A 25,604-nucleotide genomic window follows, 5' to 3' on the forward strand; every position below is an offset into this window, starting at 1 on the left:
CTGTTACTGCCCCAGACAGGATCTCTGAGTTCTTTTCCAAATCAGAACTGAATACCTGCTCATTCCACAGCTCAGTAGAAACTCAAGTGTGACTAACTTGGGGATGTGCCATCCTGTGGCATACCTGCTGTTGTTCTCCTATGCCTTGCACTCTGCAGACATTGCTAATCAATTGCAGCATGCCTTCCACCTGAGGCCTGGAATTAGTTCATGCAGCCCTATAGACAGCCTGTTAGATGAAACCTATTTCCATCTGCATTCTAGAATTAGACAGACAATTTGTTTTACCTGGTATGGGATACAAGCCAGGAGTATTTATGCACATTAGAATTATGAAAAATCCTGACACAAAACCATGAAAAAATTATTTCTCCAGAGGGAAGAACCAGCTGTGCAGTTCAACTCAGGAACTCTGGCCCTGAACAGGAAGGCCAAAAACAACCCGGATCCTACAATTTATCCAGTGCTTGACTGGAATGACATCAAATTTCAAGATGTGATCGGGGAGGGTAATTTTGGCCAGGTTCTTAAGGCACGCATCAAGAAGGATGGGTTACGGATGGATGCTGCCATCAAGAGGATGAAAGGTCAGTGCTTGACCAGATCAAGTCAGCATTTCACTAGGGTGGGGAGAAAACTTGACTTCCTGTCGAATCTTTCCGCTATGGTCTTACATTATTTAAACAAAAAATTGGCATGATGTCAAATACAGCTGTTCTCTGCAATGGCAGGTGATAGTTCCTTTGAGGTCAGCCAGTGATAGGGTCGGGACATACATATGAAGGCATGAGCTGTTTAAATGCCAATGTCTTGACTCACTGGGATGTGAGAATATAGATTCTCTGTCATACACTTCTAACTTTAGGGTAGCGCTGTTGTTTCTCTTGATGCAGTTGGTTCTCAATATTGAGTGTGTATCAGAATCACCTGGAAGCCTTGTTAAAAACAGACTGTTGGGGTCCACCCTGGTTTCTGATTCAGCAAGTCTGGGGCAGGGCCAGAGGATTTGCATTTCTAATTAGTTCACAGGTGATGCTGACGCTGAGGGTTTGGGGACCACACTTTGCAAACCACTGTCTTCATGGATTATCTGCATCAAATCTCCTGGAGACATTGTTAGAAATGCATCTGCTTGGCCTCTCCCTTTGTCGGGTCCAGTGTACGTGAATTTCTGGGGGGACACGTGAGAATCTGTGTTCTTACCAAGTGTGCTCTGTGATTCTTCTGTATGCTCAAGTTTGAAAACTACCGATCTAAGGTCAGAAGATCTAAATCTTTTCCAGTTGTGTTCATCTCAGAACTGCTTGGTGCCTACCCACTTACCAAGTTGGCTAATAAACATCATCTGAGAAAGCAGAGTGACTAGCTCACTGGCGGTCCTGGCTGTGTTCTCTTTTGTGTGAAGGAGAAGTTTATGTGTGGCTTGACTATGAAGCTGCAGTGTTGCTTGTATAGCATGAGGGCTTGAAAAGCCATGTGTTAGAGCAGGAAATTTCATTAACTCCTGTTGTTGGTTAGCTTCACAATGCAGGCTCTGTAAGGTTGCTGATAGGTTTTCCTTTTTGACGGCAATATTGAGCCTAAAGTTGGAATTAACCCTAAATCTAATTAAATCATTGCTGCTTATTGCAGTGTTAACAGAAAAGAAATAAAATAAAACAAATAAAATAGTGTCTGTGTTTAGAGATAGTAGTATGCTTCAAACACACACACACACACACGAACACACACAATTTTGCTTAATATCCATAAGTCTCTTTTCTGTTTTGCTACATTAGTCACGAGGAATTTGGGGGAACAGTAAGGATAGTATGAGGGAACAGGGTATAGAATCTTGTAAAACCAGGACTTTTAAAATCTGACCTGAGCCTGATTGTCTCATGCCCATGTGAAGAGGTGAAATAGCTTAAATGGGGCATCAGGGCAGAAACTGTCTATAGGGAGAGTGATGCATTCAAAGGAGGACCATTACTGAAGTAGGAGGACAACCTCCTTAAAAAGAACTTCATTTTAAAAATGCTCCCAAGGCATTGACCCTCGGGCTTCCTGTGGTATGAATAGGGTATCTGACCTGGGATTGCCTACTAGCTAGTTTTATGGGTGCCCTTAACCCTTATGAAACATTTCTCTAATTTCCAAGCACATTCAGGCATGCCCAGGGCCACCAGCACCCAACTGTCCCCCTCTCCCACCTTTCCTACACAATGTTATTTTTCAAAAAACAGTAAGAGTGCTCTGTCAGTGATCAAGGCTGATCAGTTTGTGCATCAACCAGAGAGAGCCTTCCCTTCAGCCTGGTTGGTACCTGATGGGTCTTCCTCTGCTCCAAGTGCTAATGGAGAGACAGGATGAAAAGAACAGAAACAAACACAATTCAGTTTCCTGACCACCAAGCACTTCCATAAAAATGCTGTTGGATTTGAGTTTCTATTTTAGCAGGACTGGTTTGTGGAAAAGCAAGTTAAAATTATTGTAAGAAAGCAAGTTGTGTGCATTTCTTGTGTTGTTGCACTGAAACTTTGGTTCTCTTGCTCAGCATATTTATTGCTGGACAGCGGCTTCAGCTAGAATAGGTAGAGTCTCTATCAAGTCATTTCACGGGGTATTTGAGAGCTTAAACAAGGAAAAGTTTAAAGCAGTGGTTCTCAACCAGGGATGGTTTTGCCCCTTGGGCGGACATTCAGCAGCATCTGGATCCATTTTGGTTGGGCTGCTGGTACCTAGCAGGAGAAGCCAGAGATGCTGCCGTACATTCTGCTGTGCACAGGACAGCTCCCAACAACAAAGAAGCGTCAGCCCAAAGTGTCATCAGTTCAAGTCCTCTTCCTAGAGTAATCTCTGACTTCTATACAGTTTTCCAGAACTGACTGTGACTCAGTGCCCTGAAGGTCCTCCAAAGGGAGCAGGAGAGCACAGTTGTTTCTAAAGAGGCCTAACAGAGAGGGATCACAACTCTTGACTTTCTTCCCAGAATACGCCTCCAAAGATGACCACAGGGACTTCGCTGGGGAACTGGAGGTTCTCTGTAAACTTGGCCACCACCCAAACATCATCAATCTCTTGGGAGCGTGTGAACATCGTGGTAAGATGCTCTTTTCCTATCATTCCTGCCAGATTTTTTTTTTTTTTGAAACAGGGACATTCCATGTTAAAATCAGTAAAGATAATAATCTTAAGAATGTTACCTATTTTTTTTAAGTTGCAGTTTCAATCCGAATGTCTAGTCCCATTTATAAATTGTGCTGAGGTTTGGCATCTTTTTCAAGGTAGGTCTCGAGGTTGGATCTTTTGCCCTCTGATGTGGTTCATCATTACTGCTCAAAGGTACCCATGGTTGCTGCACACTCCCATCCTTGCTGATCCAGAGGTTTCCTCAGCTACTATTGCTTAGGTAGATTGGGGGAGCCTTCAGCATCAGGAAGAGAGAACTGCATTGGCTCTTCTTAATTGCTTATCTTTTTCCCTCCAAAGTCAAGACACTGATAGTCTGAATGTTAAATCCATGAATGCCAACAATCAACTGAGATGTGGAAGCATTGGTGATGATTAGGGTAAAATAAGAACAATAATAAGCTTATATCAGATTGAACTTTATTTTTTTTCTAAAACCATTACTGGTACAATTACGGTGGAGCTTTACAACTATCCTATGTTGCACATACTCTTAAAGTTCAAGTTATATTATTAATTCAGATATTATTGAGTACTTCTATGAGTTCACTTCTCCAGGCTACCTGGGTTTATTGTTCTGCAGCAATGCTTACACTTAATTTCTCATGGAAAAGTTCACTCCCACAAAAAAAGCTCCACACAGCAATTATTTACAAACTTGACAACCTCTTGTTGACTTTGTAGCACAAACAGCAACAATAGAAAAGAGACTACTTCCTTTTCCTCAGTTTATCAAACTAAAAATACTGGGGCTTCAAACAATATATCATTCTGTGATCCAATAAGGGTGTAATTCTGAAAGCCAGATTATGTCCCTTAGGTTAAATAATGAAGTAATAACATTTATTTTTGAGCTATTTCCTGAAAAGAGTAATCAGCATGGGACAGCAGTAAATGAAAGTTAACAACAACAATAAAAAAGTAACCACCACCAACAGAAAAATATGTCTTTTAAATTTTTACTGTCACCACCTTAGCATGTAATTGGTTCGCTCTTAAAATTTATAGTTCAGTAAGGAAGTGAGAAAACACTGAGATGTATCTTGCCTTACAGTGCAACACGGTACAGTGCTAGATTTTTTTTTTTTTTGCCAGAATTTCAATGTCTCAGAATGCCATTGAAGTTCAAAATAATTTGACATTTTAAATTCAAAAAATGATATACCAAAAAAATTTAACTTTAAAAGACCGTAAAAGCACTCTACTTTTCATTGACTCTAGAAATCAATGTTTTTATGAAAGTAATTTTATTTAAAAAAAACAATTTGGAATAAAACCAAGACAATGGACCATAATGTTTTTGAGGAACCCATTGTTTCATTTGTCTTTCTAAAAGTTTGTGCTTTCTGTTTTCTCTAAGGAAAATGCAATCTCTGACATTAGACTCTGCTGACCGGCAAGCTAATCAGCAATACGGTGACTTAGTAGAGTTTTCAGGGAGGAGTAGAAGCAGGAGAGAGAAAGTTACCTGGTGTGGGTCCTTCTGCCATGGATACTCAGTCTTTTTTTTTTTTTTTTTTTTTTTTAAATAACCTCAGGAAAAGCTGGAGACAGACTGGAAGAACATGCCTAGCTCATATTAGTTCTCAGTCAATATTGAATAAAAATAAAAGGTGATGGAGACCAGCTGTCCTAGATCATCTGGAGGCAAACACGTTGATTTCATTCTACTCTTATTACTGAGTAGCTGAAAGCATTCAGGAAGGCTCCATGTTAGTCCACAGGTGCTGGGAGGGAGGGCAGTGGGAAAGAGGAGACCCTGGGTTCAAGCATGGGGCCCTTTAAGCATGGCAGGAGCATGGAACTTCTCTCCCTCCTGTCGCCAGCCTTCCCAAGGTTGGTACTGCTAGACATGTTGCTTTTAGACACCGAGCTTTATGAGCAGTTCCCAGGACCATGGTACATCTCAGAAATTTCACAGCTGTTGAGGGCTACTGACAAGGTGGTGTCTCTCCCTTTCCCCACAGGCTACCTGTACTTGGCCATCGAATACGCCCCCCATGGAAACCTCCTGGACTTCCTGCGCAAGAGCCGAGTACTGGAGACCGATCCGGCCTTCGCCATCGCCAACAGCACCGCCTCCACGCTGTCCTCCCAGCAGCTCCTCCATTTCGCAGCCGACGTGGCCCGGGGTATGGACTACTTGAGCCAAAAACAGGTTTGTTGTGAGGACCTTGCTGTGGCCATTTTTCCTTTGAAATTCTTTCCAGAATCAGAGTTGAGTTAAATCTACACATTTTTCAAGTCCTCCTACCCTGTAATTCCTCTTAGTATCTCCCTAATCTTCATCTCTTTGTTACCGTTCTATTCATATAGAAGTTAAGGCCAAACACCAACAATCCCTGTATTTAGTGAATCTCAGCATATGTATTTGGTGAGGTGCCTCAACCCATCTTAGCTGCATCTGGGTCCCAATGATGCGTAATAGCTGATGACTTACATGGCAACAGGAAGATTTAGTGACCCGGGCTTCTTTTTTTTTTTCTTTTCTTTCTATTTTTTTTTTTTTTTTCCTGAAATGCTTCTCCCAAGACATGGCGGGTCATTTGGCAGAATCCACTGAAAATTCTGGAGAGGAACTTTAAGGGACTTAGATTCATTCCTTTCTTCTCTATTTCCCAAAGTTCTTGCCCCAGTGGCTTTGTGACAGAAGAATGAAGTGAACAAGCAAAAGTGATGAAAATACATGATGTTTTTTAAAATTTCAGTTTATCCACAGGGATCTGGCTGCCAGGAACATTTTAGTTGGTGAAAACTATGTAGCCAAAATAGCAGATTTTGGATTGTCCCGAGGTCAAGAAGTATATGTGAAAAAGACGATGGTAAGTTCAGAGCGCAGACACTGAGAACATCCTCCCCAGGGCCCCTCCCTCTCCCGATGGCCCTTCTCTTGGAATACCACTGTTCTTTGGTGACTTAGGGACCTGACTCTTTACCCCAGGAGATAGTACCCAGGCCCAGCAAACATCCTTTCAGAGTTTTGATTCCTAAAATGACTGAGGGCTCCACATTTACCAGTGAAAAGCCACCATCACATGTGGCCAAGGGATGCTACATGCAAGCCTCATGTTGCAGGTGCTCTGGTCTGCATCCAGTTCGGACCCCTAAGTGTCTGACCCAGAAACCTCTGAGGAGCTCCTTCAATCCCCCTTCATGCACAGCAAGCATAGGAGGGGCAAAAAAAGACATTTAACATACTTTCCAAATATAAAGGAAATAAATTAATGAGGTTCCTAAATCACAAGGAGGCCCTGGAGAGAAATTTGTAACTTCTGAAGCCCACGGAAGAGTTCTTTCTTCACCAAAAGTTTTCCACTGTCTCTCCAAGCCCACATCAAAGCCACCTTCACCTGATGATACCTCCTCTCCCAAACAGTGATATTTAATCTTCAAGTACAAGATCCCAGGAGAACGTCACTACAGTTGGAGGGAAGCTGGACTCATTCTGCTTTTGTTGCCCAGCGGAAATCATAAAGCCCCAGAAATGCCCCTTCCAGGGATTTGAGAGCCCTGCTGACAACATGGCGCCACCCTCTGCTTTCCCTGCGTGGGTGGGCAACTGCAGAGCCTTGGGGCTGACAATTCCTGTGGTAGTCTTATGTGTTTGGTGGCTCTACCCCAGTGGCATGGCTCCCCTTTCCTGGGTCTGACGGATGTTGCTCAGGCTCAGGTTTCCTGGGACTACTGCAGTTTTCACATGGTCCCTTTATGTTTGTGGGTAACAAAGTGCCTCAGCCAGGCTCAGGCTTCTGTGTTTATCCTCTTATTCAGGGTTTGTTTTTCTTTTTTTCCAATATACTTATTTTAGTTACTGACAAGATAACACAAATAATATTCAAGAATGTTTTGAAAACCAAATGACCCCATAGTTCACCCCCTTGACACATTCTATTTTTCCTTTACTTATTGCCTTCCACAAACATACATATTTTTATATATTTCCTATGCCAGTGAACATAACCATTTTGGATCTTTCCAGTCCCTTTTTGGATAAGGGGTTGAAGTGGGGCCCCTTTGGCCCTTAGAGACCATCACACACATCCAGTGGGGCCCCAGATACTTATCCATGTCAATGCTTTCAGATGCTGTAGGCGTCTCTTCAAGGGCCAGCTTCCACGCAGTAGTTTTTTTCATTTGTTTTTATCAGCTTTTCTGAATTTGCCTGACCCAAAGCAGGCAATGTTTCTCTGCAGAGGGGCTGGGCTTGTCTTAAAGAAGCAGGACCCACCACTCACCTATTTACTCCCACTCTCCCTGTTTATCCTGGGCCATCTGAGGCTTGCGCTCTCCTTCACAGAGACCCTTTCCTTCTCTCTGGCATTTAGGGGCTGGGGTGCTCTGGGTGACAGGGTGGAGGCACTGACACAGTTTAGCCCCACAACCTACACATTTTATTTGGATGCTGTCCTCAGATCCCCAAGGAAAATGCTAGTTTGCTTGGCATTTCATAAGGGGCAGGGATTTCGGCAGTCTTGGAGAGTTTGGGGAAAATGCTTAGAGGGGCAGAGCACTTAGACGGGTCAGAACTTAATTCCTTCTGCTAGCAGCTGGGTGAAGTGTTCTGTGGCAGCACAGAGGGTCTGGGAGGAAAGGCAAAGGGCCAGCCAAGGTGGAGGAAAGGTGAGGGAATGGAGAGAAGCAAGCTCCCTGCAAGAAGGGTGCAGTGAGGCCAGGTACCACCAGAGGGCAGAGCGGCTACCTTCTCTGGCCTCCTGTTTAAACCAGCCATTTTTTACTCTCTTTGCACTTCAGAATCATCTGGGACGCTTTCAAAAAGTACCAATGCTGAGTCCTACAGCTGAGATACTATGATTCAGTCATTTTGGGGTGGGGCTCCTACATCAGTTTCTGTTTGTTTTTTAAGCCCCCCAGGTGATGCTAATATTGGAAGTGTTGCAAACTAACATACTGATTTGGGGCTTTATTATCATGACAGATCCAGCCCCTCATCATTGATTTATTTATGACTAGAGTGTTTCATGCTTGTGCTAGGTTTTGGGGTAACATAAATTGAGACAGTTTCCACTTTTAAAGAGCTCGGACACACAATGTACAATTGTTAACAGTTGGTGAGTGCTGAGGGCCAGGAGAGCACAGAGGAGGAATGCACACTGAACTGAGCCTGTGGGCAGTCCTGAGGGCTCCCTGGAGGAGGCCAACTCCTGGGTTTTACAAATGCTACATAGATATTGGAGATACAGGAATGAATTGGATGACCTGGAGGGTACAGTATATATAAAGACCTAGAGGCAAACATTTGGGGGTCAAGTAATTCAGTGTGTCTGGAGTGTAATGCAGAAAAGAGGGAGGGTTAAAATTCAAGGTGGGAGGATGCAGGGGTTATAGGTCTTCTTGAAGATTCTTGAATTCCAGCAAAAAAATTCTGGATTCAGTTAAGGACTTGAGATCTTGGAACAATAAGGAACATTGAAGAACTTTAAGAAAAGGAACCACGTGGCTGGACTTGCCATTTCGAGTGATCAGTCTGGCTATGGTGAGGAGGACTGATCCTGAGGGAGTGAAGCTCTGGAGCAGGCAGATCAGTTAAGAGGTGACCCTCAGGTAAGAGGCGATGGTGGCCTGAACTTCGGTGGGAGAGCAAGGGGGGCAGGTGGAAGTGGACAGACCAAAAAGACGTCGAATGAGAAAAATAAAAAAGCGAACATGGAACTTCGTAGTTGGGAGGCGTGAGGTCAGAAGCTAGCGGGGACATAAAAGCGAGGACAAGGCAGAAAGTGTCGATGACTCTGCATTCCTGTGGAGGAGAGGCAGCAGCCAGGGTAACAGGTGGGCGGTTGGAAGGGGTGGGCATGGAGTGGAGGGAGGCAAATGTTGAGGACACACTGAAGAAGCAGGTTTGAGAAGAGAGAGTTTTATGACTGAACCGTAAAGTGCCAATCAGACTTAAAATCAGAAAGAGCTTCAGAATATCACTACTTCACAAAGACCTAGGAGCCAAGGGCATGTTCAGGAGCAGTTCTGGGGTCCAGGGCAGGGCTGGTCTCAGGATGGGTGGCCTGGGAGAATGCCTGCTCCTGTTTCAGGGGGGCTGAGAAGATCCCCCCCATAGTCCTGATGTTGCCCCACCTCTTGGTTAAGGTGGGCTGAAACACCACTGTCGGAGCTTGGACAAATCCCTGGGAGGGAGGCAGCCATCTCTCAGGAGGGCCCATGTGATTCCTGGGGTGGGTCGTTAGGGAGGGAGCCCCAAATCACCGTGAAACTAAGACTAAAACATAGAAGTCAAACTTCCCAGTGTCCAGTCCACATTCCTTTTTCCCAGGTTGGACTTAAAGAAATGGGGACAACCCGGACGGAGTCAGGGCCAGGCCCCCAAAGGATGAGTGAGTGTCTCTCATGCCATCTCCAAACCCATTGTGAACTGCATCAACGGGAAGTGATTTCCCCCTCCACTGATGTGTACGCACACAGTTCCCTTTGGGCTGAGCTCTCCTCCCCCCCCCCGAGTCACCTGATGACACCTACACATCTTACAGGACCCAGCTCCGAGGTCCCCTTGTCTGAAAGCCTTCCCCATCTCCTCCAACCGCAGGTGGTCACCTGACATGGCCTGAGCCTCTCCCACATTACAGTTTAATTCTTGGTTTTTCTGCCTCCCTCCCCTTTCAAACCTCTGAGGGCCTCTGAGAACCACAAAGTGAATAAATGAAATGCCTACCAAGAAGAAGGCCCACAGCCATCCACATGCACACACACCCACACTTACTACACTTGTTATTTTTCTTTATATAAAACTGCTGTAGGGCCTCCTTGAAGCAAGCAGGGCTTATCCTTTGCATGTCTTTGATTCTGAAAACACTCTTGTGCGTGGCACGTACACGAACAGCAGTTCCTGAGTCCGCCATACCTTGTGTCTGGGGAACTGCAAGTGGAGCTCCCCGTGGGCTCGGGTGAAGCAGAGCTCCAGGCAAGCTGCGTGCCCCGGGCAGCGTCCCTGTCTTGCCTAAGTGGCCTCTCACTTTGCTCTCTCCAGGGAAGGCTCCCGGTGCGCTGGATGGCAATCGAGTCACTAAATTACAGTGTGTATACAACCAACAGTGACGTGTGAGTAAGCCTTTTATTTTGAGGGATTCCCCCTAAGCATTTGACAGAGGTCTTAAAGAGAAGCATGACTACGATGTCCCTCTGTGGAATAAAGCTAGTCAGTAAGCCCAGGAAATAAATTCATAGTCTACAAAAGGAAGCCTCAGAGCAGACTGTTTCCAAGGCCATTGGTAGCAGGCTGTGGGTTTCCTTCCACCGGTCAAGAAGAAGTGGTGGATTCTCTGTAGAGAGGCAAGGGGCATATGGGGCTTCCTATGGCTCCGTGACCCAGACCGACCTCAGCATACAGGACCCAGAGCGTGGAGGGAGCCCGGACTAGCTGCTGGGGGTCCGAGGTGGCACCGACAGAAGGCAGGCCAGAGCAAGAGTGCGTCTCAGCTGGCAGCCTGCAGGGACAAAGCGTCAGGCTGCCGGTGGAAGGGAGGGTTGCGAGTGAGACCTAGGCTATGTGGCTCACACCTTTACTGACGGGGGAAAACGGAGGCCTTGAGGGTTGAGGTGACTTGTCCAGGGAGTTTAGCTTCTGCCTGGGGAAGGGCAGGGGGCTGGCGAGTAGTCAGATCCTCACTGCATGCAACGTGCCTTTTGTATGTTCTCTCACATCCTCTCTGCATAGCTTAGAGGCAGCAGCTGGTGTTCCCACTTTCAGAACACACTAAGAGGCCTCAAGAGGTTCAGTAACTTGTCCCAGGTCACACGAGTACCAAGGTGGCAGAGCTGGGTTTTAACCCTAATCTCTCAGCTTAGAGTTGCACCTGCTGTCCCCAGCGCCGTCCCATGTTCTCCGCCTAAAGCGAGCGGGGGCTCTAATGCTGTTTCCCTGGTAGAATCCTTCATTGGCCCAAGAGAAGGTAAACACATGCCACGCCAGGGCCCTGTCCTAGGGAGCACCCACATTTGACATTTCCTTTTCTGGCAAAGCGTCCGTCACCCTGACTTTTGAGGCAGAAAATTGGTCAACTTGTTTGCTGATTACTGGTTTCCCTGTCGTGTCCCCTGCAGATGGTCCTACGGAGTGCTACTGTGGGAGATCGTTAGCTTAGGTGAGTATCCATGTTTATCTAGCAGGTGAGACTTCAGGCGACGGGAGTGGGCCCCTCCTGTGCTCCCTCACTGTGTCATTCCACAGCCATTTTTATGTTTTGATGTGGCACCACCAGATGGGACTGGGAAATAGAACTTGATAGGTTTCTGTGTCCGAGTGTGTGTGTTCCCATGTTTCTTTTTTGAGAGCCCTGTATCTAATGTCATGCTTCATAGTAACAACCTGGTAGCTGGGAGATTCATTAGAGGTTGTCTCTGAGCAGGGATGTCATAGAACTATTGCAAGTTTGCCTCTACAACTTGAAGATGGTATGTTACACAGCCATGAAAAGTCATTTCTGAAGGCCATTTAATAGCATGTGGAAACATGCATGTCAAAATCCAGAAATTTCCTTATGCTAGAATCCCAGTTTTATAAATACTACCCATGAAAAACCTGGAAGGAGTACACAGAAGTGTAATACAAACTATTGCTTGCTTTCTTAACTGTTTTGTATTTTCCAAGTTTTCTATAGTAAGCATGTTTTATAATTAAAATTGGGCAGTAACTATTATAGATCAAATAGGAAGTGGATAACCTAACTGCAGACTCCCAAGTAGGAAAAGGTACATCTCACTGGTACACTAGATGAGCTGCGCAGGCTGACTTTGGGGAAGAGAAATAGCACAGTGAGTAAGGAGCCCCGTGCTGGATCTTTCCACCGAGGGGATGGCCACCCTGCAGTGTGGTTGGAGGCCTACGTGCAGCGGGGCTGTGCGGTGGGTTTGCTCAGACAGGAAGATCACACTGGGTGGGCACCCTCCCTTGACCCTCCCTTTCTCCCAGTCTCTCGGCTTGAGAGGCTTGGGGCAGGAGACACTGAGTTCCACACTAGCAGGGGCTTAGGGCAACGTGGTTGTCTGTCTTCCAGGTGGCACCCCCTACTGCGGGATGACATGTGCAGAACTGTACGAGAAGCTGCCCCAGGGCTACAGACTGGAGAAGCCCCTCAACTGTGACGACGAGGTGTAAGTCAGGCCACACCCTAGGGCTGTTTCATCTTGACCTTCCCCTCGTGTTCCTGGGACAGACAGACTCTAGTGAAGGAGTTATCTCATTCACACACACATCGCCCTCCCAAATAGCCAAAATAAAGGAAGGTTGGGGGGGGGGGCTCCTTAAACTAAGACCATTTTGCAGTGGGCAGGGAGTTAAGAGCTTTATCCGCATAGAAATCCAGCAGGAATTGAAGGTGATGAGATCCGGAAGGTGGACATGAGGAAAGGCAACAAATGGAGAAAACATCTGAAATTCATGAATAAATGTATGAAACCTTGAGGCTCACTTTGGGGATAGAGATTTCAGAGCTGTGACATGAGGAAGATGGATCTTTTTTAAATCACAGAATCTTGATTCTTCAAGGATAATTTTCCAGCACTAAGAATTAATCCCCAGGGAAGGATGATCAGCTTTCGTGAAACCACTCTTCCCAGAACTACCTACAGTCGCTGCTGCCTGACGGGCATGATATGAAAGAGCAAGGCTCTAGGTTCAGCCAAAGATTTATTGTCCACACGGAGTCACTTCTAAGAAAGCATGGTATTAATTAGGTCACGGGTACAAGAGGCAGGAACCTAGACCCTGCTACGTTGGTAGCCTTTGGGGCACATAAGTTTCCCAATGTGAAATTTTGAGCCCTACCCCAGGACCCTGCTTCTATAGGTCTAGGGTGGATCCCAGGAATATGCATTTTATTTTTTTAAAGATTTTGAGAGAGAATGAGATAGAGCATGAGAGGGGGGTGGGTCAGAGGGAGAAGCAGACTCTCTGCTGAGCAGGGACCCCCCCCCCCCCCGATGCAGGACTTGATCCCGGGACTCTAGGATCATGACCTGAGCCGAAGGCAGTTGCCTAACCAACTGAGCCACCCAGGTGCCCTAAAAAGGTTTTATTTATTTGACAGAGAGAGAGAGTATAAGCACCAGGAGTGGCAGGCAGAGGGAGAAGCAGGCTCCCTGTGAGCTTCCTGTGGAGCTCCATCCCAGGACCCTGAGATCATGACCTGAGCCGAAGGCAGTTGCTTAACCAACTGAGCCACCCAGGTGCCCCAGGAATATGCATTTTAATGCAAGTGGTTCTGACCACATTTGGGGGAGTACTGCCTTAGACCAGTGCTTCCCCCACTATGTTCCTGGGATATGCAAGATGCAAATAGATGATACAAGGTGGAAGGAGCTCTGTGGTCACTTAGAGGGGACAAGTTCCAGGTTAAGTCAGGTCACACAGGTTTTTTGTTTGTACTCTGCTAATCCCTAAGAAGGAGATACAATAGGTGGATCTTGCAAATTTATTAGAGCATGGAACCCTTTTTAAAAAAAAACAAATTACTAACATTTTGAGAGATGGAGTATTCCCAGGGAGATGCTGCCCTAGACACATGAGTCAGCTCTTTCCAGATCATCAGAAGAGCTGAGACCAAGATCCCGCAGGAACGGTACTGGGGGTACAGACTAGTTTTACTGACAGAAGAAAGGGGGATGTGTGTGTGGGGGGAGGCCAGAGAGAAACTCGGTGCTCTACTTTTGTGCTGTTAAGCGCAGATGCCCATGTGTGAAATGGCTACATTCCCTTCTCTCGTTTCTGTACCCCACACCGGGCCATGCCCAGGACTGAAGCCGAGTCACAGAGTTCACGGCTTAACTCTTTGTTTTCAAAGGTATGACCTCATGAGACAGTGCTGGCGGGAGAAGCCTTATGAGAGGCCCTCATTTGCCCAGATCCTGGTGTCCTTAAACAGGATGTTAGAAGAACGCAAGGTGAGCATGGAGTTCGGAGCAGGCTCTTGAGTCACGATTCGTCATGCACCCTGTATGGTTAAAAAAAAAAAAAACTGATACAATTCAACAAGCTGTTCTGGGCATAGCCCGAGGCAAGAGAGGGACGTAAAAGACATGGCCCCCAACTTTGAGGATGTTACAATGTCCGAGTTAATAAGATTTCTATAAAAGAGTCACACATGGTACAACAGAGAGAATTAGCCTCTGAGCTAGAAGGACCCTCCTCAGTAATCAAGCCTGACTCTCAAATTTTACAGAAGAAATCTACACAAAGAGGTGAGAGTGACGTGTCCAAGGACACACAGCCGATAGATGGTATAGCCTGGTCTGCAGGTTCCTAGGGGGAGGGTCAGGAATTCCTTAAAAAGGTCTAGCAGGTAGTTGGCCTTACAGATTTGAGGTTGAAAAGACAAATTTAGGTTAGGGAAATAGATGGAAAGTCACCACTGGAGGGGTAATTAAACCAGAGACGTGGGTGAGATCACACAGAGGGAAATGGGGACTGAGAAGTGATCGTGACCAGTCTGGGACATTTCCGGAGAGGGAAGAAAGAATGGCCTAGAGACTGAGTAAGAGGATGAAGTCTTAGGTGTAGAAGGCAAGGGATGCATTTCAGGAAGAAAGCTCTCAAATGCAAGATGGGGACTGAGGACAGAAAAACGTCCCCCAGGTACCTAGTATTTGAATTGAAATAAGTTAAGCAAATTAGGGTCTATTCCTGCCCCTGGCAGTGGCAGGACGGAGGGAGCCCGTGTCTCTGAACTGCTCTTGCTCTCGTAGACCTATGTGAATACTACACTTTATGAGAAGTTTGCCTACGCTGGGATCGACTGCTCTGCTGAAGAAGCAGCCTAGAAGAACCCACATCCATCTGTACATAATGTTGCCCCTTCCCTGGCATGTCAGACCCTTGATGCCAAGAAAGCCAGCAAGACTCTGCCAAGAGAGGTGACGCAGAATATAAAAATGTATATATATTGCTGTATGTCTGGGACGTGACCACAGAAACCCCTGTGTGTGAATCTATAGGACACTTTGACTCTACTAGGACTGTATATACTGTTTTGAGTAAGAATGTGCTGAACTCAGAATGCCTGTTTATGGTTTCATATGCAATAATATATTTTTCTAAAAATATGGATTTTACAGGAAGGTGTGTGAGTACAATTACTATGATGCCTAACTCATTATCACCCTGGATATTTTTGATATTTACCTTCACAGTGAATGCTATAAAATGTTTTGCTGTATAGAACAAAGATGTTGTTAATAAACCTCACACCCACCCTGACAGCACCGGTGAGGAAAGTGGGGGAACTACGTTAGATTATCGGGACATAGGTGAACATCTGAAAGGGATTCTTCTATCCATCCCTAAACTTTCTCCCCCACCTGTAGAAGCCATTTCAATTTCACTTGGTCATTGGATACCTCCGTCATGTGTTTCCAGAGCCCATGAGTCAATCCATCTAGAAGGGGACTTAACTCTCTTTCCATAGAAGTCTAAGGATCTTTAGAAAAGTACAAGCTTGATAAATTAATGGGATTTAGTTTTAGTTTCTCTGGTGACACTGATTTGTGTATTTTAAGAAATCGAGTAGGAACCCTGGGATTCTATTTGGGAGACATGTGACATTTGTACCAATAGGACATCCCTTCACATACTACACATTGTAAAGTTTCCATGCTGATCAGTTGTGAGTTTACAGTTTATAACATAGGCACATGTTGCCCTGAGATCGTACAGTAAGTGAATAAATGTCTTGCCTACCTGTTTTTCGTCTGGGAATGTTTCTCCTAGGTCTTTCCAGATGTCTTTCAAGTTACCGTCCTCCAGCTCCGTCGGTAAGATGCCCGTAGCGCAGTGGGTGTGGTACTCTACCAGACATGCTCGTTCCAGCTCGCAGGACTGGAAACATAGAGAAGTGTTCTGTCTAGTCCACTTTCTGTGCCTCCAGTAGTGTTCCAGTGTCAACTGAGGGCTTAGAACTGGAATCTCTCTTAAATGGGACAGTGTGAAATCAGTCAACATACAGCATAAAGTTCCCTATTCCTGCCCCTTAATCCACCTCACATATTCAGAAGTGATAGCAGGGCCCTTTGTTCACAGCAGCATATTCAGGTAGACACAGCACAAGCAAGACTGCTAGCATACCCTGAATCAACAGCTGGAAACCCAATGAAGAGCCCTTGAACACAGGCCCAGATACCTGTAATAGCTCCCTTGGCTTTTTACCCACATGCTGTAGACATACTCCTGACCGTGCTTAGTTTCAAAGTACATGGAACTGAACAAAGATGACCTGAAAATGCCAAGAATACCTTCAAATTTTGCATATGACTTTGGAACAGACGTTGGGTTTTTTCCCTATAAGAGTCTGACCTTCTTAATTATATATTACTTAAATCCATAATGATCTAAATTTGAATTATTTTACTTCACCTCAAGTACATGACAAGAGACCTGGCTGAGAAGTACGTGCGACAGCAAGAAAAAGATGTTCGGGGATCATTAAGTTACTTGTAAGTGACAATATGAAGGCAGACAAACTGATGTACGTTTGAGGGCATATCCGCACAAGCAACTGTCAGAAGGTGACTGGTGTACTTCCGGCCCAGAGGCCCTCCTATTGATTACACTGACTCACCTGTTCTACTGGCAGTAAAACCTTTGTAATTTTGTAGCATGTCAGCAACAATATTGAAGAGTCATACTTAAGGGTAATCAAACAGAATAAAGTCATGTAGTTTCCACATTTTGAGAAAGCAAGAAAGATGGCGCTAACTCCTCAAAAGAATGAGACAATTCAGGTATTGGGAATGCAGGTTAGGGTGTTTAGAAGATCCAGAGGCTACTGCCTTAAAAAAAATGAGTTGTTATGAATTAAAATCCAGTCACAGTACACCAGTTAGAATAAAAACACATTACACAATAGCCAAATGACCAAAATCTTTATGTTAACAGAGTGCACTAAAAAGTTTACATTTACTTTGTGAGGAAAATCTATTTATATAGGAGACCTAAAAAAAATTCTGTTAGGTCAAGATGGTTTTCGGCAGTTGGAGAGAAAAAGAAATGTACGTAACTGGAGACATGATCCTGATGGAGGACACGGGCCCACTGCTTCAACTGTAAACCGAGATCCATTGTCACAAGCGATCCATGAGGAAGAGTCGAAAATTCAAACCAACTTAATCCTCCCAACTAACCACCCCCTACCCCACTCACAACTTCTGAAATAAACTGTGGAAACTTAACCTTGAACATGTAATAAATAAACCTCAGCAGCACTTTTCTTTCTCCTCTTTGAAGAAAAAGGTCAAGAAACTTCCTACCATCATAGACCCAACTCTACTATCAGCAGGAGAGACGTCACCGAAACAACACTGCAGGGATTTTAGATCTGCTCAGGCAAAGTGATTACTTCTTCCCTTTCAGGTCTTCTTTTACCTTCCAGAGAACCAGTTCCATGCAGGCGGCAGCACTTTCACTTGAACTGTGACCTCCAAACGGTACAGAATATAAAACAACGTGTTAGACCTACAATGACTTCATCCGTGATACTACCCACGGCGGTTCACAAAACGAAGCCTTGAGTTCATGTGTCTAAAAAATTAACACTGGGCACTTACCAAAATATGATTCTGATTGCTTTGTAGAGATTATACATAAGTCTAGATTAGCAAACATCTCCCTTTTCCTATGTAGCCTGTCCTCACATTGTCACCTTCTCCATATACCTCTTTTGCACAGAACAACAAAGCAGCAGGTATTAGTAAAAGATCTGGCAAAAAGCCAAAAATAGAGAGTGCTAGAAAAAGTACAGGTCTCTACACCAAGAATGGCCTTAGATACAAGTGCATGAAATTTACCCAAAATATAAAGCCTACAGTTCTGGTGAGAATAATAAATGATGTCTGAGATTAAATGAGAAAAATCACATGATCAGCATGTCTAAAATGGTATGGTATTTTTCATTTGTGTTATTCTGGAAAAAATGGGGTATTAGATGTTTGTATAAGCTGTTTTTTGTGAAGTGAAATATTTTCCTAAGGTTCAAGATGGTTTTCAACAGAACACATTACATTTTATAATAGAATTTTGTAGGAATTTTTTTGAGATGTATTTTTAGCAAAACAGATGAAGACCCACCGAGACAGCAGCAGTGTCTAACAGACAAAGAGTGAAAGAATAAAGACCATACGGTACAGTTGGTATTTTGATCAGAGGGCCTTCCCATATCTTAGGTATCTTTAGAAACACAGCACTGTAACATAAATTTTAACATACACAGAATTGATTTTCTTAGACTTCTATGTTGTGCAAAAGAGGAGCCCACACGGGCACACATGAACGTAGAGAGTAACTCACCTCCATTCCAAGGCGGACACTGCTCAACTGTGCATAGGGCAATGCCACTAATGGGGTGGCTGGTAGCTATTCTTGCTGTACCTGATTAACTTGTTTAATTTGGGTGTGTTTCATCAGAAAAAACAGATGTTCTGAGAGCAAGATACACACAACCAGTATAAATCAAGTGCACATATGATGAATCTATGGAATTTGAACTATTCTTTTTCTAACACAACACACACAATTTACTCTGGGTGAGATGACCCAAACCCAGTGAATTCTGGAATCTCATTTGATGCAAAGCTCGTATGAAAAGGGGTACCCAGCTAAATTTAGACTGGAATTAGTTCTCCACACCCACAGAAGTTTTATACATGAACTCAAAGGCCAGGCAATTTGCCGAACAAACATCTGGCCACCATTCTCTATAATGGTTATTCTGATGCCTGTGGAAGATCCAGGATGACACCAGGCAGAGGGCATTTCAGTGCTTTTTACATAACGAGATGCTTTAGGGTTCTCCACCCTAGGAGAGAATCCATACAGAAAAACCTACCTTAAGCCCTTCAGGGAGCAGATCTTCTACCATGAATCCCATGGTTTACTCAAGTCAGACTTAGGATCCTGATATTAATCAGGAGCAAACAGGCTCTTACCATTGTCCTGAATGATCCTCTGCAGGTGGTCAGCCACTAGACTCTTGAGGGATCTTTTGTGAGGCAAGCCTAGCCAATGAGGAAACAGAACTGTCGTGTCCACAACTGAAGTATGAATTAGCTGTCAAATGAAAGAGAAAATCCTCTCAGAAGCTCTCCCCAAAGAATAACAAAACCGATCACAGCAACAATCATTGTAGAGGGAGAACTATACTCCATGGGCAAGGAATGTGACGCAGCTAAGACGTTATCAGTCACTAAGCCCTCCACATGGATTAATCATTACAACTTGCAGACTAACCTAATGAGGTAGATATTTTATTGTCCCTTTTATGATACTGGCCCTTTTTGCAGCCAAGGGAACTGCAGCTCTGAGAGATGAAGAACGGAGTTAGGAGAGTACCTGGAAATCAAATCTAAGCAGTCTGACTTGTGAATCCACTTTCCTCCTGTGAGCACCACCAGGGGGCAGCATGTGCAGACAGGTTCCAACCAAGACTGGGGTAGATGCAGAGCCACACTCCCACCTTGGGACTCCGCTGAGCGGGGTACACCTCAACTTAGCACATGTCCTACCACATATGAGTGGTTTACTTGTGTGTGTCTGGGGAGGGGGCATGGACAAGGACCCTGTCGCATCTATGTCCAAATTTCCTGTGCTTATACATGAAAGATGATGCATAAACTTCCACTGAAGTTTCATACAGCAGAAATTAAGAGAGATAAAAAGAAGAGCAGTCAGATAACTGAGAGCCTAGAAAGTTAGGTACCAGTTTGCATTCTTGAGGAGGGGAGCTGTATTTTGAAAGGAGGATGGAAGAAGATTAGCTTCAAGAGTAATTTAAAGACTCATTGAAAAATGAGGAGTTGGAAAGTTAACATTTAGCCCCAGTATGCCATGTTTAGAAGCACTTTAAATTCTCCTTTAATGTGTCAACTACCAACCAGACACCAGCTCCTGGCTGCAGGGTACTGAGTAAATCAAAGAAGACACTGGTAGAAATAGAGAAAAATAGGAAAATCCAGGAGTTGTCTGGACAGAAGAAACAGACTGATTACAATGATGAATTGTGATGGTTTAGGATTTTCTGGTCTAGGAGACAAGTGGAATAGAATGGTTCCTGAAAAAAGGAGAGACAGAGTCATGGTGAGAAGTTCAGTTTGAGACATGAGGTCTCTGAGGCGACAGAAGGACATCCCTGGAAGAACTTTCTCAAAGAAAACTTAGGTCTGTCCCCACCTCTCTTTTCGCAAAGTTTGGTAGGTCTGGGTAGAAGCACATGCCAGGCTTATCTGTCACAGGCAAACACAACACTGCTATTGGAAACAAATCTATACTTTGAATAGCAGGTGCTTTACAGAAAACAAGGCTGACATTCACCTATGAAATTTAAATGGCTTTATTTGTATTCTTGTACTAAAGAAGAACTGGCCCTTCTCTGCATGAAGGTAAGTCCTCGGGGTGGCTAAAGCAAAGAAACAGTTCCAGAGCTGTGCTGTCCAAGTGGTAAGCCACCAGCCGCATGTGGCTGTTTAAATTTAATATAAAAAAATGAAAGAGAAGGGGCGCCTGGGTGGCTTAGATGGTTAAGTGTCTGCTTTCGGCTCAGGTCATGATCCCAGGGTCATGGAATCAAGCCCCACATCGGGCTCCTGGCTTAGCGAGGAGCCTGCTTCTCCCTCTGCCTCTCTCTCTGCTCATGCTTTCTCTCTCTGTATCTCTGTGTCTCGAATGAATAAATAAAATCTTTAAAAAAAATGAATCATTTTCTCAGTCACATTAGACATATTGTAAATGTTCAATAACAAATGTGGGGCGCCTGGGTGGCTCAGATGGTTAAGCGTCTGCCTTCAGCTCAGGTCATGATCCCAGGACCCTGGGATCGAGTCCCGCATTGGTCTCCCTGCTCCTTGGGAGCCTGCTTCTCCCTCTGCCTCTCTCTCTCTCTTTGTCTCTCATGAATAAATAAATAAAAAATCTTTAAAAAAAAATAACAAATGTGGCTAGTGCCTACCATGGTGTATAGTGAAAATATAGAAAGTTCTATCGGATACTCGTGTTCTAGAATGGAGGTGGTCAACAAACTCTTAAAAATGCCAAGCTGTAAATATTTTGGGCTTGCAGACCACACAGTCTCTGCCGTAACTATTTAACAATGCTGTTGTAGCATGGAAGCAGCCACAGAAAATACAGAAGTGAATGGGGGCAGTGGGTCTAACAAAAATATTTGCAAAAATACGTGGCCAGCACCGGCCACAGTGTTCTGACTCCTGTTCTAGAGCAAGGAACAGATAATTTTAACCTGAAGTATATTAAGGGGTAGATTTTCAAGTCTATCATGCCAAGAAAAATGAACATGACATCTGCTTTTGAGCCTACCTGTAAGACCTACCTGACTTAATATGAAAAAGTATCTCCAAGTAGGTGAATAAAATAACCTGTTAGATAAACTTAGTCTTACCCATTTGAATATTAAAGACAATGTCAAACAATGATTTTGGTTTTATCCTATCTAATGGATTTTCTTTTTGATCTGGAAGAGCCAAATGACTTTAGCTGTCTTATACTGCTTTTGGTTTATGATGGTTGGACTTTATTATCAATATGGACAGCAATTCTTTTCTTCTTAGTTAACAGGGCAAATCAACAATCAATGATAATGCAATAATAAGGACTACCACCTTAACACATACTGTTTTGTGAAAGTACAAGGCTGTAATTCTTTACCTTAAGAGCATAGAGACTATGTTCAAAGCTATGTCCAATTAGTACAGTGTCAGCACTGAACAGGTTCAACAGGATGGCTTGGACATCACGGATTGATGTTTTGGTGTTCTTCAGGTCATCTTCGACCACACCAGAAAACCTGCCCCAGTCAGACACACAAGGCAAGAAGGTAACTCACTGGATTTCATCCGTTAGAGTTAGAACACATCACTGACCCAGTGTGACAAACACTCTCGGAACAAAACAAAGTCTTACTTACGACCATCAGCTATCCTTTACTAGCTTAATTTGTAAAATGTAATGTGGATTAATTAATGTAAATCTGGGAGCGGGGAGACATGAGGAGTTCACAGAGTTCCTTTGAACTCTCTTTGTATAGTCTGAGTTTTATCTCCCATTAAAGTAAGCCTAAAATAGCCACAAATCAAGGAGGTAAAAGACCTGTACACTGAAAATTAAGACACTGATGAAAGAAATTGAAGGGGACATCAGTAAATGCAAAGATATTCCATGCTTATGGATTGGAAAAACACTATTAATATTACCGTATCACCCAAAGAAGTGTACACATCCAATGCAATCCGTATCAAAATTCCAATGGCATTTTTCACAGAAATAGAACAACTGTAAAATTTGTATGGAACCACAAAAGATCCTGAATAGCTAAAGCAATCTTGAAAAAGAACAACAAAGTTGGAGGCGTCACATTTCCTGATTTCAAACAATATTACAAAGCTATGGTAGTCAAAACAGTATGGTACAGGCATACAGACAATGCAGAGATCAATGGAACAGAATAGAGAGCCCAGAAATAAACCCATGCATATATGGTCAATTAATCTAGGACAAAGAAGGAATGAATACACAATGGAGAAAGGATAGTCTCTTCAATAAGTGATGTTGGAAAAACTGGACAGCCACATGCAAAAGAATGAAAGTGGACTACTTATACCATACTCAAAAATTAACTCAAAAAGAATTAAAGACTTGAATCTAAGACCAGAAACCACAAAACTCCTAGAACAGGCAAAACGCTCCTCGACATTGGTTTTAATCTTTTTTTTTTTTTTTTTGGATCTGACTCCAAAGGCAATGGCAACAAAAGCAAAAATAAACAAATGGGACTACCTTAAACTAAAAAGCTTCTGCACCGTTAAAGATACCATCAACAAAATAACTCATGGAATGGGAGAAGGTATTTGCAAATCATTTATCCAATGAGAGGTTAATATTCAAAGTATATAAAGAACTCCTACAACTCAACAAAAAAATCCCAAACAATCTGATTAAAAAATGGGCAGAGGATCTAAATAGACATTTTTGCAAAGATACAGAGATGGCCAACAGGCACATGAAAAGATGCTCGATATTGCTCGATATCACTCATCATCAGGGAAATGCAAATCAAAACCACAATGAGATACCACCTCACACCTGTTATATGGCTACTGTCAACAAAATAAGAAATAACAAGTGTTGGCGAGGATGCAGAGCAAAGGGAACCTTCGTGCACTGTTGGTGGTAATATAAATTGATGTAGCCAACATACTGCCAGTATACAGTATATATGGTACATAACCATATACTATGAAAAACATGGAGCTTCCTCAAACAATTAAAAACAGAACTACCATATGATCCACTAATTATACTTCTGGGTATTTATCTGAAGAATATGAAGGCACTAATTTGAAAAGACATATGTACTCCAGTGTCAGTTATTTTCAATAGCCAAGATATGGAAATAACCTAAGTATTCATTGATGGATGAATGGATAAGAAGATGCAGCATAATATCTACAAAGAAATACCACTTAGCTCTAAGAAAGAAATCTTGCCATTTGTGACAACGTGGATGAACCTTGAGGGTATTAGGCTAAGTGAAATAAATCAGAGAAAGACAAACACCTTATGATTTCACTTATATGTGGAATCTAAAAAACAAAATAAATGAACAAACAAAATAAAACTCACAGATACAGAGATCAGAATGGTGGTTTCCAGAGGGGAAGGCAGTTGGGGGTAGGAAAAAATGGGTTAAAGAGACCAAGAGGTACAAATTTCCACTGGTAAGTCAAGTGGATGTAATGTACAGCATGGGGACTCTAATCATTAATACTGTACTGTAAATTTGAAAGTTATTTAAAAAGGAAATCTTAAAAGTTCTCACAAGAAAAAGGTTTTTAAACTTTGTACGGTGACAGATGGTAACTAGTCTTACTGTGATCATTTCACATGCAAATGACAAATCATTATATTGTACACCTGAAACTGACAATGTATGTCAATTATACTTGAATAGTTAAAAAAAAAAAGATACCTGGCTCCATCATCAAGCTTAGGGAATTTGATAAATAGTTAATCAACTATTTGGATTAAGAGGAAATTATCATGGAGTACTTGGGCTTACTTTCATTTTTAAAAAATTCAGTGCACTGAATGCATTTGAAGTTTTTTTGAGACTCAAAATTGTTTATAATGCAAGCCCTTCAGTTATCATTTTGTCACTATGAATATCAATAATTACCAAATATTTCCAAAAAGCAGTTAGGAAAGATTCCATTAAAACCATGAAAGAATAAGTACCACTAGTCCAGTAATGTTAAGTATGTTACAGTTCTGTTTGTCAATATACCCCAATAAAGCTGGAAAAAAACCCAATAAAATACGGTTATTCAAATGTGGCAAAAATGAGTAGGAAAAAAAATCCAAATAGGTCAGGAGAAAGATTAGTATACAAAATGTATTTTCTGATAATAGCAACCTTTACTGATTTTTATGCATATAACCATTTTTATGAACTGTGAGGGAATTTAGGTTTAAAAATGCTTATCAGAATTCTCTATAAATATTCTCAATATTTATCATCAAAATAACTTTTAATTTACACGACCACTTTGTTTTACTGTGTTCCAAAATTATGGACATATACACATTATATATGATACATATACTCTATATACAATATTACATAAGGTATTATATATACTACACTGTATTATGTATACTATGTACATTATATATACTATATATGTGTATGTGTATATACAAGTCATATTTATATGTGTAAACAAATCATATATATACACACACATATATAAATGAGTAATTTTAAGTACTTTTGGAGAATATGTTAAAGAAAATTGAACAGTAAATACAATAACATCAATAACAAACACTTCTTATTCTAAAGTGAAAATTTAGATCCTTGCCATTTTATATTTGAGGAAATATATAAATAGGTCATGTTATATGGCTTATAAGCCTTTAGGAAACCCAAATTCAATCGATCAGTGATATCACTGGTGTTTCATACAAGGTTATTAAATTAATAACCTTGTATGAATATACATACATATAATAATATAAAATTAAAGGCACATCTATATTGTACCATTTCAAAGTTAGCACTGAGTTTGGGTCAGAAATATGTCATATTTTAATAATAATGATTCACAGAATAGAATCTGCACTGAACCATTACTTTGCATGCCATATCAAAGCCATGTATACTCAGGAACATGTCTACAAGATTGCAGAAATTTTTATCTAATGGGTATTTTTACCTAATGGAAATGGCTAATATGGTATTTTCAAAAGGAACTGATTAATGGTGGAATAATCTATTCAATATTTTTACCTTTCTAGCCTCCTACCTACCACTCCAACATGTCAACACCATGAGGGCTGAAGCCTTGTCTCTTATTTAGAGAGACAGGTAATGCTAGGATAACACATACCTTTAATGTACACTGTAGTTAGATTCAGT

The 25,604-nt window shown here is 42.7% G+C and overlaps 2 protein-coding genes across 2 annotated transcripts in view; one reads left to right on the forward strand and one right to left on the reverse strand.

Moving 5' to 3' along the window:
* The window catches only part of TEK (TEK receptor tyrosine kinase), a 92,483-nt gene extending 76,611 nt beyond the window's left edge, over positions 1–15,872 (forward strand). The window contains exons 15-23 of the mRNA XM_028115236.2: positions 377–587; positions 2,972–3,082; positions 5,139–5,329; positions 5,880–5,993; positions 10,166–10,236; positions 11,239–11,279; positions 12,192–12,288; positions 13,977–14,076; positions 14,878–15,872. Of these exons, the coding sequence (XP_027971037.2) occupies positions 377–587; positions 2,972–3,082; positions 5,139–5,329; positions 5,880–5,993; positions 10,166–10,236; positions 11,239–11,279; positions 12,192–12,288; positions 13,977–14,076; positions 14,878–14,952 (1,011 nt within the window). The 3' untranslated portion in view covers positions 14,953–15,872. The remainder of the gene's footprint in view (positions 1–376; positions 588–2,971; positions 3,083–5,138; positions 5,330–5,879; positions 5,994–10,165; positions 10,237–11,238; positions 11,280–12,191; positions 12,289–13,976; positions 14,077–14,877) is intronic.
* The window catches only part of LOC114218236 (RNA exonuclease 1 homolog), a 43,612-nt gene continuing 31,601 nt past the window's right edge, over positions 13,594–25,604 (reverse strand). Inside the window, 4 exon segments of the mRNA XM_088018792.1 lie at positions 13,594–14,126; positions 15,869–17,601; positions 19,108–19,228; positions 21,836–21,974. Coding sequence (XP_087874918.1) covers positions 17,519–17,601; positions 19,108–19,228; positions 21,836–21,974 — 343 coding nt within the window. The 3' untranslated portion in view covers positions 13,594–14,126; positions 15,869–17,518.

This window comes from Eumetopias jubatus, unplaced genomic scaffold, assembly GCF_037043125.1.
Source record: "Eumetopias jubatus isolate StellerSeaLion01/CBP00866 unplaced genomic scaffold, mEumJub1_p1.0 scaffold_15, whole genome shotgun sequence".
In the NCBI taxonomy this organism is placed as follows: Eukaryota; Metazoa; Chordata; class Mammalia; order Carnivora; family Otariidae; genus Eumetopias; species Eumetopias jubatus.